Raw genomic sequence first — 16,566 nt, 5'->3', positions numbered from 1 at the left:
CGCGACGGCCTGTTTCTTGCTGCTCTGTTTTTTGCTCTTCTGCGTTTGTTTGTTTCGATCCTATTGCTCTGCGCTTTTTGCTTTTGGTGCGCACTGGACGGTTGTCGCTGCAGGGTAATTTATTTTGCTCTGCGTACAAAGATTGACCAAGCGACTACGCCCAGTAACTGACTGCTCACCTTACTGTCTGCTGACTTTCTGTCAGTGGGCAACCGAGCATCTATGCCCAGCCCAAGCGAGGAGACATTTCTTTTGCCTTCAACAAAAATGATTGCTGTTTTGTGTGAGCGCGGACGGTGTTTTGAATAAAAAGAATGGAGTTTCAGCACCCCTTTGCAACCGAATAGATGTATATAGCACTGTATATTGAGCAAGGAAACATGTCGCGCAAAAAGGACCAGTCTCGCATTCTTGTTTCATTTCCCAATAGGCACAATAATGGACCAAACTACCGTGGTGCGCCGAGCAGCGCCAATCGACGAGGACGACGATGCGAGCAACGAGCCGATGGCTGTCATCCCCTCCGTCGCAACAGCTTCTGCAAGCAGCAGCGCACCTGCCGCTGGAAGCAGCAGCTCAGGATCTGCGGCCGGTGGCAAGTCGCTCTTCTCGCGAAAGCCCAACTCGGCGGCAGTCTCCATCCACAGCAGTGACCCAGGACTCGAGTTCGACCAACTCATGCGGATCTACTATTCCCGACTGTTTCCTTTCAAAAAGTACTATCGCTGGCTGAGCTACGGCAACGGTACGTGAGCCGAGAGCGTCAAAATACATTTGGCTGGAAAATTTGGCGGGAAAAACTGCCGCCAAATTCTGGTTCAAAGTCGCATTTCGCTCCCCCTCCGCCTCGCCCCCCCCCCCTACTCCACTCCACCCCCGATATCGTGCTTCCGATCGCATCACTCACTTTTGAATCGCTCCTGCTGTATCTGTACCGACTTGCCTTATTCCTTGCAGTTCAAAAGCACTACTTTTGCAATCGCGAGTTCTCCTTCACGCTCGAAGGCGACATTTACGTGCGCTACCAGTCCTTCAGCACTGAGGAGCAACTGCGAAAGGAAATCATCCAGCGCAACCCCATCAAGATTGATATTGGCGCAGTCTACAACGTCGAGGTGAGCCCAACTCAGACTTTGACTGCCCTTCACATCTGTGCACACTCAACCCCCCCCCACCCTCTCTCTCCTCTTCAACTGCACAGCCGAAAGATCACAAGCAAGTGCGAGGGCCCGAGTTCAAGGCAGAAGAGAAAGAGGTCGTGTTCGATATCGACATGACAGACTACGACGACATTCGCACATGCTGCAAAGGCGCCGACATTTGCTTCCGCTGCTGGCCTTTCATGACGATCGCAGTGCGCATTCTTGATCGCGCTCTTCGAGGTATGGACTCGGTGACTGCGCTGAGAGTGGCTGTGTCCCAACGTTGCTGGTACATCTTTTGCTCATTTCACAACATTCACAAACACTGGCGCTGGCAGACGATTTTGGCTTCAAGAGCCTGCTCTGGATTTACTCTGGTCGTCGTGGTGTGCATTGCTGGGTCTGCGATAACAGTGTTCGAACCTACGACTCCAATATCCGCACCGTGTTGACCGACTATCTCTCGGTTGTCAAAGGGAGCGAAAAGAACGCCAAGAAGGTCGCTCTGACCAATCCTCTGCATCCTTCGCTGCAGTACGTTTGTTGTCTGGGATGTTTTGTCGACGAATTTGACGCTCTCGAGCCAACCGGTGTTGAATTCTCGTGACCTTGCTCACACTCTTTATTTGTTTTTGTTTTTTTGTTGTTTTTTTTTGCATCTCTCGCCCTCCTAGAAAATCGCTTGATATTATCGAAGAATACTGGGAACCTGTGATTCTCGGCGATCAAGACATTTTGCGCTCGCCCGCTCACATTGATCGGGTCCTTGCTACCATTCCCGACGAAGATAAGTTTGGCAAAACTCACTTTTCGGTCGTCTTTTGTTTTGTTAAAGTAGCTTGTGCAATACTGACTTGAGGTTCTTTTTGTTGCGATGGTATTGTTCTTCTCCTTCTCTGAGCGCACGTATGCGACAAGCTCTTCGCAACGAATGGAACACCCACCCAAACGGCACTTCGCAAGAGCGCTGGAAGCAACTTGTTCAGGAAGTGTACCTTTCTGTCAAGGTATGTTCAATTTTGGCGTGCATGAGTGTGTGTGTGCCAGTATTCTCACTTGACTGCCTGCCTCGCTGACAAACCGCGCTCTTGCACAGGCGGGCAAGTCCTATCTCAAGTCAACCGTGCCCGAAATCATGTTCCAGTTTGCCTACCCGCGTCTCGACGTGGAGGTCACCAAGGGTGTCAACCACTTGCTCAAAAGTCCGTTCTGCGTGCACCCCAAGACCGGACGTGTGTGCGTGCCAATGGACGTCGACAGCATCGACGACTTTGACCCCTTTGCCGTCCCGACCATCCAAGAGCTGTGCTCGCAAATCAATCAGTTCGATGCTGCCAACCCGCACGCCACCACCGACTCGGGCAAAAAGCTTCAGGATTACAAAAAGACAAAGTTGAAGGATTTCATGTCGCCCTTCCTAAAGTTCCTCGAGCCGCTCGAGAGCAACATTCGCGATGCCAAGCTCATGGACATGGGTATGTTCGAGTTTTGTTTTGGGAGAAATGATTGTTGCATTGGTTTTGTTCACATGGCTCACTTTGCTGTATTTGTCATTTGTTCCGCTTTTTTGCAGATAAAGATGGGATGGCCATGGACTGGTAAAACGCTCATATACGTTCTTTGACCTCGCCTTCCTTTGTTGCTTGCTTTTGCGTTTCGTGTCTGCTGCGTTTGATTCCTTAATTCAACTCCGTTCTTAACACAAAATCAATTGCACGAGTCGAAACCAAATTAAAGCAACTGGGTTGTTATTGCCACATTCACACAACACAAAACCCGCCGGAAATCAACTTCCTTCGGCCTGGGCACGTTCGAGAAGCTTTTCAAGCGCTTCTTGCTGCGAGCGGATGGCACGAAGAGACTGTTCGGCTTTGAGTTGCTGGCGTCGCTCGTACTCGACGCTGCGCTCCCAAATTTCTTCCTGCTCATTGACCAGGTCTATACTTTCCGCAAGATTGTCCATGGTGGTGCGAAGCGTCGCGCGAAGCACCATGGCACGCTCTACAAGGAGCTCGCGAGTGGATTTCCGTTTGTCGGCCACGGCTGGCACCACAACAACCGCGCCAGAGCCCGCGCCCGTCCCATTCTCCGCCTCCTTGGCCTCGAGCACAAGTGTCGACACTGCTGTTTGCACGTTCACCAGCTGCTTTCGGATGGCTTCCTCGTGATGGCGACTTGCTGCAATCAGACGATTGAGCTGCTCTGTGCGGCGGTTTCGCTCATCAATTTCAGTCGATTCTGCCAAGCGGGCGAGCGCCATGGCTTGCTGCGTTATTGTTTTGAGACAAGATGAAGCAGGTCGAAACAAACGATGAGCGGCCAGCATTTCGCTTGTCATCACACTTTCAAACACGCTCCAAGTAACAAAACAAACCTGAGATTTGGCGCTGCCAAGGGCAACCACCCATTGCTTGCGCTCCTCTTTGCTTGGGGCACGCAGATAGTACGCCTCGCTCTTGTTGTAAACGCTAAAGTCAGTGTCCGAGTCGGCAGCAACAGTGATGACCACGTCGCCCAGCGGGAGGAAGGAGCGCACGGCTGCACCGTCCGCTTGCTGGTTTTCGTTCATGTAGTACGACAGCGTCCATTCGGGCTCGCCCGTGATGACGACAAAGCGCGACTGCCAGTTTGTAATATAGTTGGTCCACTTGTGCAGTGTTCCTTGAAATAGCGTCCGAGCCGGACCTGACGAGGATGGCTTGACCAGCAGCAACGGTGCAGCAGCAGGAGCAGGAGCAGCAGGAGCAGGAAGAGCGGCAGCAGCATTGAGCGGGGGCGAGACTCGAGCCATTGCTGCTGGTGGCGCGCCGCCATCCTCGTACTGTGACGACAACGGCCTCGTGGCTGATGGTAACCCCGCAGAGGCTGCTGTGTTGGAGTCGAACGGCTCGTGGATGGCCGGCAGCGGCGGACTGCGACGTGTCTCTATGGCGGGCTCACTATTGCTGCTGCTGCTGCTGCTCCAGCGGATGCCTTTGCGTCATGGAGGACGGTGTTGCTGTCACTACTAATGTTTGGGCTTCCGGCCGAGCGTGAGGTCGCGCCGATGTTGCTGCTGGCATGATTGTCGCTGGCAGTGAAGCTGGGACTGGGACTGGCGCTTGTGGACGAGTCTGCGGCGGAGGGCGAGCGGCGGTGCTTGGCGATTGTCTTTGTGATGGCTGTGGCCGACGACGTGATGAGATTGGCAATGGACGACGACAGGAACGAGATGCTGGACGAGCCGGTCGAGAGCGAGCGGTGGTGCGTTGATGATGATGCTGATGATGATGGCGCCGGCGACTCGGAGTGAGCCTGGGACTGTGACTGCGACTGATGGAGGGCTGAAAGGGAGCCCTGCGTGGTGGTGGAGAGCTCGTTGGGATGGGTCGATGGCGATGCTGGCTGTGGCTGGACTGGAGGTGGTTGAGCCATTTGTCTCCGCCGCTCAGACAAGATTGAAGACTGAGAGAGTCGTTTGTTTTGTCTGGGGAGAGAGTGATCTAGAATAGCTATAAACGCGAAAATGCTGATCCAAGGACCAGTCGGACACACGAAATGAAATAATGGAACAAGTGAAATTGCATTTTGTATTTGTACGTGAAGGAAAGCCAAGAGATTACGACGAGATATTCCACAGATGGACAGAGCCGTCGTCCGATGTGGATGCCAACAAAGACCCCCGAACGGGATTCCACGCTACAGAGTTGACGTCTTGTGTGTGAGCGGCGTCGACAGAGCACACGACGGAAACAGCAGCCTGGCCATTCTGATCGACGTCGCTCTCGTTCTATTCGACATAAACGGAGGGACGGGAGCAGTACTCATCAGAATACCAGAGTCGCATACAGACACAAATCGCTGGCCGCAACACAACGGCGCAATCCTTACAAACTTCAATATCCGAATGACATTGTCAGCACCGCCAGTCGCAATCAGCCCGGTGACGGGCGACCAGTCCACAGACAGGATGGTACGCTCATGCAGGGCGGGAACGGTAGCAACACATTTCCACTTGGGTGCTTGAGACGTGAGCACGGCGACTCCCTCCTTGTTTCCAGGATTGAGGCGCTTCCAAATCTTCAACGAACGGTCGTCCGACACGCTCACTGGAGTGTTTGCGATTGTTCGGGCGAGTATCAGTGAGATTGCATCACACACCGGTGAGGCACAACAAACAAACCAAAAACAACAATCTGAGCACGTCCGTACCCATGAAAGAACCGTCGGCGTTGAAGGCCAGCGCCCAGACAGTCGACTCGTGCCCGTTCAAGGTTTCGTAGCAAACCCAATCGCCGTCGTCTTCGCGATAGAGTTTGATAGTGTTGTCGTAACTGGCGGAGGCGAGAATCTACCAATCCAAAACAAACCAGGTGGCCAAGGGAAACCAAACAAAGTGAGGGCTTGTGTGCCAAAACCCACCATCCAAACACGACCAGGCTTACAGGCTCTGTCGGATGCCATCGCACAAACTTGACGTCCTGGGTGTGCTCGTGCAGGACGCCAGCGCACTCAAATTCGCCGTCCTCCTCGACATCCCAAATCCAAACGCTCTTGTCTCGCGAGCAGGATGCAAGGACATTGCCTGCCGGTGCAAACGCAACGCCCTTGACCTCGCTTTCGTGTCCCTCGAGTGTTGCCGTGCAATCAAACTCTATGGTTTGTGAATGATGATCAGACTGTGAGCATCGAGCAGCATCCGCCCCTTCGCATCGTGTCGCATCGCGCTGTACCGCCACTGCTCTTGTCCCAGATGCAGACAGTAAAGTCAAAGCTGCCAGATGCAATCGAGCGGCCGTCGGGAGACCAGGCCACGGCTCGAACAGTGCGCGAGTGCGCTTCCTCGAGCACCGCAGTGCAGTGCCACGCTTCGCTGCCTTGACCTTCCAACTCTGGCTGCCAGACTCTGATGTGCACAACCACAAGGCAAACAGCCAGCAGATTCAAAAGCCAACACAAACGAGCAAGCGACGGGGACAAAAGAACTGGTCAAGGAAACCAAACGAAAGCTCAATAACGACGCTCAATGCAAAGTGGCTCCAATGGAGAGCACAGTCAGCACCATCATCACAAGCATCACAAGCATCATAATCGTCATAATCATCACAAGCATCATTCAAAAGTTGATGTTCGTAGCCGATATTGTCTTGTCGCCAGAGCACGTCGCGAGCAGCGTGCCGGCCGGGTTCCATGCAGCCATCCACGCACGGTCAGCATGTCCTGCGTTGTATGTGGATTATGTGTCCGAGTCAAGTCAGTATTTGTTGCATAATAATGGTGAAGGGGGACCCCTTTCTCTTTCTCGTTTGTATTGGGATGCGCCAACCATGAAGCGCTGCGACGCGTGTCAATGTTGCCATCGTTGAACAAAAAAGCTGGACTGAGCAGAGCAAGCCGTAAAAAGTGGTACACTTCAAGCGCAAAGTTCAGGCTAACAATGAGGCAGGGGTAAAAGCAGGACACCATCAAAACAGGACATCAAAAGTATCAAAAAAAAATCAAAAACCAAAAAATCACAAAATCTACGAGTTCACCGCATGTTTCACTCGATATTCAAATCCTCCCAAGAATCAGACTTGGCGAGAAGAGAGTGCTTGTCGCCGTTGTTGGTGCTGACGCGAGAATAGCCACCCGATCGCGAGGTGGGGCCGCGGGGTTTGCGAGTGGGGCTGCTGACGTTGTTGCTGTTGTTGTTGTTGTTGTTGTTGCTGTTGCTGCTGTTGGCATGGGTGCCATTGCCGTGGCCGTTGGCATCCTTGCCATTGGGCGTTTTGCCAGTGAGACGAGACATTAGCCCTCGCACGGGGGTCGCGAAAGAAGATGCGCCACCTGCAGGCTGCTGCTGCTGTTGCGGCTTTTGCTGGGCTTTCGCCACGGCATGTGCATTGCCGTTGATGCCCTCAAACGGCTGATCTTCGTCATCGCTGTGGCTCAAAATCATGCTCGTACTAGCAGCCCGCGCTGCGTTCTGCGAAGGTGTGCCGGGGGTGACATTGGCCTGACTCGATTGCCGAATCATGCGCGCTACCTTGGATGATGGCGGAGGCTTGGGTGTCCCTCCAACCAAATAGCGCTCGTCAAAGATGTCCTCCTCTTCGTCGTCGTCGTCGGAACCGTCGCCATCAGAATCATTCATCAAACCGCCAGGCTGGCTGCTGCGTGGCATGAGTTCGAGGCTGTCAAAGCGGCCGGCACCCCCACGAGAGCGGCGATCCAGCATTGTTTTGCGCGCGCCCTTCTTGCAGCAGCGTCTGTGATATCCAAGAACACGGTGTGGGTGCATGTTTTAGGGGAAGGGAAGTCAGTTTTGCCAAAACTTGCGGCACTTACTTTGAACAGGCCCAGAAAATCGCCCAACCTAGCGCAAGCAGCACCAAAAAGATGATGCCGCACACCAGAATCACATAAACGACGCTCCAACCTGGCAATCGCAAACGGGCAAAGTGAGGTCCGAGTTCAACGAGTTTCGCTCTCTGCTTTTTAATCTCTGCCTCTCTCTCTTCACGAAATGGCCTTACCGCAATTGCTGGCCGCGCCTTGGAATTTGGTTGCAAAGACATTTTCAACCCAATAAGGATCACACACGCACTCTTTTGTCAGGGTGTCGCATGTGCCATGACCAGAGCAAGTATTGTCGCACACTATCGAGAAGGGGTACATGAGCTCTCGTTCGCATCAAAATCAACAAAAGATGCGCTACCAACCCACAACACTGATACTCACAGTACGGATCCACTGAAAGAATAGGGAAGCCAACTTGGAGCTTGGACGAATGTAGCAAGTCGCGCAGCGTTGATACAATGCTACCAGCAAAGATGGGAAGACCTGTGGTGGTGTTGACGACATGGAATGTCATGATGACACTAAACCCGATTCAAAAAAATTGAATTCAAAATGGTGAGTCAAACAATCAAAAAAATGCCGAGCACCACGCAAATCTCTTACCTTCCAGAGCGAATGGTATCGATAACGACGTATTCGGAAGTTGTGCCAAGAGCCAAAGCGAGTTTTCCGCGAACGCTCTCGGCGTTGCTTTCCGTGAACTGCTCAATGTTTGCATCCAGTCGGATCTCCAGCAAGTACAGCGATTTGTCATCTGCAAGACGATAGACAGATAGGCAGGTACGCACCGTTGAAGAGTTATTTTGCGGCAGAGATTGTGAGTCAAAAGAATTGTACACACAGAAAGTTTCTCTCTGTGCAAGCTCCATTACCATTTTCGACGTAAACCGAAGTCAGGGTCGTCGCAGTTTGCCCTGCAGAGTCGGTCACAGTGAGCTTGAAGACATAAGTCCCAGAAATGAAATCGACCAACTTGGCCACGGGCAGAGATGCGTCAACAAGCGTGCCAGCAGCGGGGCTCTCCAGTTGCTTTTCCCACAGGAAACCGAGGTTGGCAGTCGCGGTGCGATCATCGGTACTCTGCGACCCATCGAGCTCAAGCAACGCCGACGTGGTGGAGATGTGATATTCTGCCGGGGCAACGGCAGTTGGAGGGAAATCTAATTGACACACACACAAGAGTGTGAGAGGTGTTGGTGTCGCAATGCAGCTAAATGTGACCAGCGCACAACGGACACCTCGCGCCGAGGGGAGACAACAGTTACCTTCAATCACGATAATAGAGACTCTGTCAACAGAAGTGTAGTCTCGGACATCCGTCACAGTCAGCTTGAAAGTATAGACGCCAGGCACCGTCAGCCCTTCCACACGGGTCTGGGTATCGTCCAGCGTTGTGAGTGTCACGACGACTGGGTTGGTCGAGTCGGCCTCCCAGACGATGCTTTTAAACCCGGCAGCAGCGGTGCTCTGGGACGAATCCAACGTGGCAGTGTTGTTTGGCAACACGACGGTGATGTTCTGACCCGCATGAGCAACCGGAATGGGAAGGGAAGCTGCCACGCATGCAAAGAAAAAAAACGTTGGGGGAGGGGGGTTGAGCGCTCCCAGTCAGGCACGCAGTACGCAATCGAAAGCAACAAAAAGCAAAGAAAAAGCTGGGGTACGTACGTTCGCGATAAACAATCGTAAAAACAGTCGGCGTCATATGCCCATCAGTGTCGGTCACTTCCAGCTTGACTGTGTACGTTCCCAGACGTAGATTGGTCACCTCGACGTGCTTGAACGAGTGCGGATCTTCAATCACCCCACCCACTCCAGAGGTAATTGCCCAATTGAATCTAGAAACAAGTGAGTGAGACAAAACACAAAAGCAAGGAATTAGAAGGGTGAGCATGCAAGTGTTGTCGGCGCATCGATCGCACGATTCACAAAAACAAAAAACAAAAAGAAAACTCACCGCAGTGGGTACGAGTTGGGGTCCATGGCATCCTCGTCATCCATGACTTCGGGAACCTGGATGTCAACGGTGGCAAGCTGATCCGGCAAACCTTCAATGTCAAAGTCCTTGATCGCGTTTCCGATTTTCGGGCCTGCATTTTGACGTGGCCGAATCTCGATGGAAGACTGGTTGCTGATGCTCAGCTCTTCCTCGCCAATTCGATAAAGCATCGTCACTTCAAATTCGTACACTCCCGCAACAAGTCGAGTCAGCGGGAGAGTCGCAGCCTCGATAAGCTGCACCAGCACAGGACCGGACTGGAGCTTCCATGTAAAGCCCAAAATGCTGCCGAATGCATCCACATTCTGCACAACGGCGTGGAGGTCCAAAGCATGCAGCTCTGTCGACAAAGTTGCCGGCTCTACAAAGAAGGCAGGAGGAAGATAGGTCGGAGTTGGTGTGGCGCTCGGCGGGTCGGGAGTGGCGCTCGAGGGCTCGGGAGTCGCGCTCGAGGGCTCTGGTGTGGCGCTCGAGGGCTCGGGAGTGGCGCTTGAAGGCTCGGGAGTGGCGCTTGAAGGCTCGGGAGTCGCGCTTCGAGGGCTCGAGCTCGAGAGTGACGCTCGGGGTGGAATCCTCAGGATCGGCTGCAGAGGGGTGGAATCCTCAGGATCGGCTGTAGAAGACTCAGGATCAGCTGTAGAAGACTCGAGATCAGCTGTGGAGGACTCGTCTGCTCCACTGGATCCGGAGTGGCTGTTGCTGGCTGATCCAGAGTGCTTGTCTCTGGCTGTTCCACTGGATCCAGAGTGCTTGTCTCTGGCTGTTCCACTGGATCCGGAGTGGCTGTTGCTGGCTGTTCGGAGGGATCCGGCGTTGCCTCGAAATGCGCAAACACAATCCCACTAATAGCATTGCTCTTGGGTTCCGACAAATGCTGACGCTCGCTCTTGTCATTCACGTGTGCGCAGTAAAGGAGGTTGTCATCACCGCGCCTTCGCTTGGCAATCGGCTGGTCGGTCGGCTCAATATAAATAACTGTTTCATCCAACGTGACCAACCCCCCTAAGAGTTGCACCACAAACGACAAATCCACCCACATCAAAACAGTGAGGGCTCTTTATCTGACCACATCATGGTGAATCACGATGACCATCGCAAGTTGGTTTTTTTTTTTTCCCCCGTATTTACCATTGCCATCGTCGCCAGGTACGGATGTGAAGGCGGCGTTGTCGAGAATCTCCTTGATGGTAGAGTCGTCTGCAGATTCAAACTCGTCCAAGTTTTTGTCCTGGAACAGCCAGACGACGCACGCTGGGTCGGCGTTGCACTTTGCGCAGCACTCGCCCGCGTTGGCGACCTCGACCAGCTTCATGTTGACGCCAAAGCTCCATGCCGGGTGCTTGTAGAGCTCGCCTTTATCGTATGATGCTGGGCATGACGGCCCGCGCCGGCTGTCCTCTCGCCTCCAGACTACAACAAAGAAGGGTGAAGAGGTGGGCGTGAGTGTGGAAGCAGATTGACAGCTCCCCCCCTCTCTCTCTCTTCGCTTGATGCCATCATCCGTCATCGCAAAACAACCACTTCATGGGAGCAATAAAAAGCCATCCAACGCTCGCTCACGTTCGAGAGAGAGAGAGAGCGAGAGAGAGAGAGTGAGCGAGAGAACGAGAGACGCCGAATCCATCTGGACCACAGCGTGTCACCACTCCTGCTACCAGTACTACTGTCACCTCACCCCCATCCCCACCCCGCTTCAAGCAACGACGACCGGTATTGACTCTTGTTATACAGGCGCGCGTTTGCTGCAAGTCGCCGGTCTTGAATCGCGGTCGTAACGTCACCCGCGCTCACACACATCCCCTCGCTCCCTGCGGCCACATCGCCTTCACTCACGCATCCGATGCTGGCATCAGACACGGAATAACTCGCTTTTTTGATTTGTCTCTTACTGGGATAGCTGTCGACGGGAGTTGGACCCCACTGCACGAGCGCGAGTGCCACGCTAGCAATCAGCAGCAGCAGCCACATCCATGTCCCAGCGCTCGCTCTCATGTGAATGAAAGCAAAACAACAATAATACACTGAAACAACAGAAAAGGAAGAATAGAAGAACAATCAAAAAAAAAAGGACTGCATCCAGTTCTCTATTCGATTCCAATAACTCAACGATCAATACAACAAAAGACAAAAGATGTCGTCCATCATGGAGTCGCTGTTCGGCTCGCGCAAGACGCCTGCGCAGATGCTCAGACAACACCAGCGCTCGCTCACAAAGGCCATGCGCGACCTCGATCGCGAACGCTCCAAGCTCGAGCAGCAAGAGAAGAAGATTGTGACGGACATCAAGAAGATGGCCAAGGAGGGCCAGATGGTAACGACACCACACACACACACACACCGCGCTTCCGTCGGAACTGAGCTCGTGTACCTCACAACGAGCTCAAGGAAGAAGGTTCCCCCAAGGTTGGTGGAGAGGCGCTGGCGGCGCTGACCGTTTTTGTCATCAAACGACGACGCGGTCATCAAACGGCGCAGCCAAACCCGAACCGAGCACTGCCACACCACACTCTGGCATTGCCTCTCGTTCAGCAAGCCTTGGGGGTACAAATGCATCTGTGCGTCTGGGATGCCCGTGGTGGACAGGGACTGACGGAAAGCAAACGAAAAACCCGGCGAATGTGACGTTCTGTTTGCTAGTGGACGAGGTCGTGCCCTTTCGTTGACTGCGACGACGCTTACGTCCACGACCGCCTTTTGTCCAGAGTTGAATGAGAGCTTGATAGAGAGAATCGTAAAAGAGACGGGGGCGTGGTGGCATGTCCTGACTTGCTACATCCGACATTTCGCATGGTCGCTCACTTGCCTTGACCCCGCGCTGACTCGAACAATCCTCGACCAATCCACTGTACACTCTGTTAGGATGCTGCAAAGATCATGGCCAAGGACCTCGTGCGCACTCGCCGCTACGTCAAGAAGTTTATCATGATGCGCGCACAGATTCAAGCTGTTTCGCTTAAAATTCAGGCATGTACCATATTTCTCAGAACGTTGCTGCTGATGCGTGTGGCTGGTGCTGTGTGTGTGCACTTGTGTTGTGCCGCAACTAATCGTCGTTGCGCCACTTTTTTTCTTCTTGTTCTTTTTTTCACAGACTTTGCGATCAAATCAGGCAATGGCAGAAGCTATGAAGGGCGTCACACGCGCCATGACCAAGATGAACAAGCAGATGAACCTGCCCGAGATCCAAAAGATCATGATGGAGTTTGAGAAGCAATCCGAAATCATGGACATGAAGGAGGAAATGATGAACGACACCATCGACGACGTCATGGGCGATGCAGACGACGATGAAGAGAGCGACCAGATTGTCAATCAAGTTCTTGACGAGATTGGCATTTCCCTTGGTCAATCGGTGAGCACGGGCGCTTGGACGATTGGGAAGGTTGATGGCTTTCGTGTGTGGCGAAATATATGTGCGCTCACTTTCTCGTGTCGATTGGCGATTGTGCACACAGATGGTCGACGCACCCATTACAGCGACGGGCGGCGGTGGTGGCAAGGTGACCGAGGCCAAGACAGCCGTCGCAGACTCTGCAGATGCCGATCTGCAAGCACGACTTGACAACTTGCGCCGAGACTAAAAGCCAAAAACCGCTGTAGTTTTGTTGTTGCTCTGTTGGAGGTTGACCCTGCTTGTTGTTTTTTTGCTGTTTGACGATTTGCTCATGCTGGTTTGCATGCTATTGGCTGAAATAAGATCAATTCTTAGTGTCTAGTTTCTGATTTTCGCCTTTGCGCACTTTTTTTTGTGTACCGATCATCCTGTGACTTGACCCAGCCGAGCTTGACCCTCTCTCTGACATTCGCAAACGCGAAATGACCAATGGAGCATGTACGCACTCTGCTGCCCCCGCCAATGGCCAACATTCAACAACATTCTCAACATTGATCTCTGAGCTTTCGTTGCAGACTTCACAGACAATGAACTTTGCAAGCTGCCTTCATTTGCCATCATTTGTTTAAATTGTTCTAGACTCACTCTTTTGTTTTTTTTTTTTCAATTTTGAAAACAAGTTCTCAGACATGTCAACGGCAGCGCAAATCGAGGAAGAGGAGGGCGACTTTACGCTCGACAACCCCGACACTGTCACCAAGTACCGCACCGCTGGTGACATTGCCAACCGTACGTCCTTTGTTTTGTTGCTGTTTTTGTGATGAGTGGCAAGCTGAGGCCTCACAGCATGATACCGAGGGGCCAAAGAAGGAAGGGGGGTTATGCAACCGCGTGGATTGAGAAAGCGAAACAAGGGCTGCGCTCTCTCTCTCCGTCTCTCCGTCTCTCTCTGCCTCGCTTTATGCACATGTGTCTGTCTCTCTCGCTGTCTCTTGCATTGCCTCCGCCTCGCCATCACCCCGTTCAGCGCTTCTTTTGCGTTGTGCGCCAAGCTTCATTCGTTTGGCTTTTTTTTTTTTCTTTTTTCCGTTTTTTTCTGCGCGATCTTTCGATTTTTTTTTTTTTTTTTTTTTTTTTTTGGCTCTGTTCATTCTGTCATCCTTCACTTGTTTGCTGGGGGGTTGCACTTCGGGTGACGAAGGCGTTCGGGCTTGAAATGTCGACAATGTGGGCTTTTCTAGGCGGTTTTGTCGCGCATCGGTGACTCGGACGAACTCGGCTCCAAGTCGATCTCCTTCAGCCAGTTAGTTAGTCTGTTCGCCAGCACACACTCCTTCAGCCAGCCAGCCAGCCAACACCACACCAAAAGCGCAAAACGAAAATCATCCAACCTGCGATCGCTCGCTTTGGAGGCCTGCTCACTGCGCACTCATTCTCTGCCGGTCTGGAAAAACGCAGGCGTCATCAAGAAGGTCCTCGCTGCCGCCGTCCCCGGCGCGACCGTCCTCGCCCTGTGCAAGCTCGGCGATGGCGAGATCAACGAGGAGGTCGCCAAGATCTACAAGGCCAACAAGAAGGTCAAGAAGGGTAAGGCACCACGCCAGACCCTCTTGTTTTTTTTTTGGTTGGCTGCCAACAAAACCACCATTCGCTCATCCCACATTCGCGATCGATGATTTCCATGCTCCGTGATTGCTGCTGCAGGCATTGCGTTCCCCACTTGCGTCTCGCTCAACAGCACCGTCTGCCACCAGTCGCCCCTTTCCAGCGATGCCGCCATCACCCTCCAGGCCGGCGACGTTGCCAAGGTTGACCTCGGTGTCCACGTCGATGGCCTGATTGCCGTCGTTGCCCACACCATCGTTGTCGGCGCCACCAAGGAGGCCCCCGTCACCGGCCGCAAGGCTGATGTCCTCCTCGCCGCATACAACGCCTCTGAGGCCGCCGTCCGCCTCGTCCAGGCTGGCAGCACCAACCACAAGGTCACCGAGACTGTCCAACAGGTTGCGCAGCAATTCAAGTGCAACACCGTTGAGGGCATGCTCTCGCACCAGCTCGAGCGCAACATCATCGACGGCAAGAAGACCATCATCCTCAACCCCAACGAGGCCCAGCGCAAGGAGCACAAGGAGCTCACCTTCGAGATTGGCGAAGTCTATGGCGTTGATGTTATTGTTAGCACAGCCGAGGGCAAGGTACAGGCGCAAGGCGGGTTTTTGGGTGTTTTGTTGCTGATGCTGTTGTTGTTATTGGGCTTGGTTCTCATCTCTTCTCATCTCATCTCTCCCATTCAGAGCCGCACCCTCGACACCCGAACCACCGTCTACAAGAAGACCGATGCCGTCTATCTCCTCAAGATGCAAGCCTCGCGCACCTTCCTCAGCCAGGCCAAGGAAAAGTACGGCAACTTCCCCTTCTCGATCCGCTCGTTCGACGACGAGAACAAGGCCAAGATTGGTGTCCTCGAGTGCACCAAGCACAACGTCATGACCCCCTTCAGCGTCCTGTACGACCGCGACGACACCGCCTCGGTTGCCCAGTTCAAGTTCACCGTCCTCCTCACCAAGAACGGCCCCATCCGCATCACCTCCGTCCCCTTCGAGGCTGAGCTTTTCAAGAGCGAGCACAGCGTCGTCGACGCCGAGCTCAAGGCTCTCCTCGCCTCGTCCGCCAAGGGCAAGAGCAAGGCCAAGAAGGCTGATGCTGCTGCTCCCGAGGCCGCCTCCAGCTCGTCCGCCCCTGCCCCCGCTGCCGCCCAGTAACAGAACACGCGTCGTGTGTTTGGATGAACTCTCCGAGTTTGCGATGACTGTTGAGATGTTGGTGTCCGCTTTTCGTGTTTTTGTGTAATGGTAGTTTTTTTTTTTTGTTTTCTTCTGCAGTTCTTGTTCCAAACGGGGGGAGGGAGAGAAGAGAGAGAGAGAGAGACTCATGTCGTGGCTGCTGCTGGATTTCAATATGATGTGACGGCTTTGAGTGCACGTAAATGTAATATCCAAAAAAAATTGACAGAGATGGGGAGAAAACCAAGCAAAAAAACCAAAAAAATTTAATGCTTCTTGGCGTCTGCGGGGACGGGCTTGCTGCCGCCGGACTTGCCGATGAGGATGGCAAGAGTGACGCCAGAGAGGGTGGCGAGCACGAGCTGTTAGATCAAAAGGGAAAAAGAAAAAAAAACGGACGATGAGTTGTTGGCGTTTCAGGCGTCAAACCAACCTCTAACGCAATCCGTCAACGCACGTTACGGCGACCGGCAGTGGTCACAGAGTTAAAGATCTTGGCAATGCCTTGGAATTGGGGCTCAACGCCGTGTCCGTGACCGCCAGCCATTTTTCTATGGATTGAGAAACCTGCCAGCAAAAGACGATGGAAAAGTCAGCCATCCAAAAAAAAAAAAAAAAAAAAAAAAAAAATCATGGCTTTGATGCGTTTTGAGCGCTGTGCTCTGGCGATTCGCTCAACGACGACGAGGGGTGGGGAAAGGGCGCGAATCATGCACATTGCATGTCTCACGCGATGCTGCTTGCGTGACACAGCCACAGCGCTGGACGATCAGCAAGAGCAAAACCAAAGCCAGCGATCTCTTTCTTTTTTTCCCCCTCCCCCACTTCCCTTCCGCGCCTCGTTGAGCGTGTGTGTGCGATCGATCTCCATGCTGCGATACACGCGTTGATCCAGCCATCCCCAGAGAGCGAACGAGAGAAGGCGTGACGGCACGGCAACAGGAGACTTTCATTGAGACCAATAGAAAAAAAAAAAAAAGCATATGG

The 16,566-nt window shown here is 53.1% G+C and overlaps 8 protein-coding genes across 8 annotated transcripts; 3 read left to right on the top strand and 5 right to left on the bottom strand.

Moving 5' to 3' along the window:
* The first annotated feature begins 410 nt into the window (after positions 1-410).
* Positions 411-2,848, top strand: CAOG_04225 (primase polypeptide 1). Its single transcript, XM_004348000.2, has 8 exons — positions 411-745; positions 958-1,115; positions 1,202-1,382; positions 1,481-1,676; positions 1,817-1,933; positions 2,044-2,149; positions 2,239-2,617; positions 2,716-2,848. The coding sequence occupies exons 1-8, from the start codon at positions 439-441 to the stop codon at positions 2,742-2,744; spliced, it is 1,473 nt and encodes a 490-aa protein (XP_004348050.1). The 5' UTR covers positions 411-438; the 3' UTR covers positions 2,745-2,848.
* Positions 2,849-2,928: 80 nt separating this feature from the next.
* CAOG_04224 (hypothetical protein) lies at positions 2,929-4,556 on the bottom strand (the record flags this gene model as incomplete). Its single annotated transcript, XM_004347999.2, has 3 exons — positions 2,929-3,408; positions 3,517-3,986; positions 4,085-4,556. The coding sequence occupies 3 exons, from the start codon at positions 4,554-4,556 to the stop codon at positions 2,929-2,931; spliced, it is 1,422 nt and encodes a 473-aa protein (XP_004348049.2).
* Positions 4,557-4,740: 184 nt separating this feature from the next.
* Positions 4,741-6,470, bottom strand: CAOG_04223 (WD repeat domain-containing protein; the record flags this gene model as incomplete). The annotated part of the gene is made up of 6 exons (XM_004347998.2): positions 6,284-6,470; positions 5,855-6,027; positions 5,567-5,775; positions 5,334-5,472; positions 5,013-5,230; positions 4,741-4,911 (listed from the first exon to the last, which is right to left on the bottom strand). Exons 1-6 carry the CDS (start codon positions 6,319-6,321, stop codon positions 4,741-4,743), a joined length of 948 nt encoding a protein of 315 aa, XP_004348048.1. The 5' UTR covers positions 6,322-6,470.
* A 25-nt stretch (positions 6,471-6,495) lies between these two features.
* Positions 6,496-9,981, bottom strand: CAOG_04222 (hypothetical protein). Its single transcript, XM_004347997.2, has 9 exons — positions 9,421-9,981; positions 9,132-9,301; positions 8,729-9,016; positions 8,336-8,623; positions 8,067-8,217; positions 7,845-7,984; positions 7,640-7,762; positions 7,452-7,542; positions 6,496-7,372 (listed from the first exon to the last, which is right to left on the bottom strand). The coding sequence occupies exons 1-9, from the start codon at positions 9,630-9,632 to the stop codon at positions 6,664-6,666; spliced, it is 2,172 nt and encodes a 723-aa protein (XP_004348047.2). The 5' UTR covers positions 9,633-9,981; the 3' UTR covers positions 6,496-6,663.
* A 404-nt stretch (positions 9,982-10,385) lies between these two features.
* On the bottom strand, positions 10,386-11,430 carry CAOG_04221 (hypothetical protein; the record flags this gene model as incomplete). The annotated part of the gene is made up of 3 exons (XM_004347996.1): positions 10,386-10,411; positions 10,591-10,872; positions 11,352-11,430. 3 exons carry the CDS (start codon positions 11,428-11,430, stop codon positions 10,386-10,388), a joined length of 387 nt encoding a protein of 128 aa, XP_004348046.1.
* A 79-nt stretch (positions 11,431-11,509) lies between these two features.
* On the top strand, positions 11,510-13,177 carry CAOG_04220 (chromatin modifying protein 2a). Its single transcript, XM_004347995.2, has 4 exons — positions 11,510-11,773; positions 12,322-12,426; positions 12,554-12,814; positions 12,918-13,177. Exons 1-4 carry the CDS (start codon positions 11,594-11,596, stop codon positions 13,041-13,043), a joined length of 672 nt encoding a protein of 223 aa, XP_004348045.2. The 5' UTR covers positions 11,510-11,593; the 3' UTR covers positions 13,044-13,177.
* Positions 13,178-13,436: 259 nt separating this feature from the next.
* Positions 13,437-15,664, top strand: CAOG_04219 (proliferation-associated 2G4,b). The gene is made up of 4 exons (XM_004347994.2): positions 13,437-13,585; positions 14,255-14,383; positions 14,501-14,991; positions 15,091-15,664. Exons 1-4 carry the CDS (start codon positions 13,486-13,488, stop codon positions 15,556-15,558), a joined length of 1,188 nt encoding a protein of 395 aa, XP_004348044.1. The 5' UTR covers positions 13,437-13,485; the 3' UTR covers positions 15,559-15,664.
* Positions 15,665-15,755: 91 nt separating this feature from the next.
* On the bottom strand, positions 15,756-16,148 carry CAOG_04218 (hypothetical protein). Its single transcript, XM_004347993.2, has 2 exons — positions 16,037-16,148; positions 15,756-15,941 (listed from the first exon to the last, which is right to left on the bottom strand). The coding sequence occupies exons 1-2, from the start codon at positions 16,124-16,126 to the stop codon at positions 15,846-15,848; spliced, it is 186 nt and encodes a 61-aa protein (XP_004348043.1). The 5' UTR covers positions 16,127-16,148; the 3' UTR covers positions 15,756-15,845.
* Positions 16,149-16,566: the final 418 nt, after the last annotated feature.

This window comes from Capsaspora owczarzaki (genome assembly GCF_000151315.2).
Source record: "Capsaspora owczarzaki ATCC 30864 unplaced genomic scaffold supercont2.6, whole genome shotgun sequence".
NCBI classification, from domain to species: Eukaryota; class Filasterea; order Ministeriida; family Capsasporidae; genus Capsaspora; species Capsaspora owczarzaki.
Note: the sequence above shows the minus strand (reverse complement) of the source record. Positions and strands in the feature narration are given on the sequence as shown.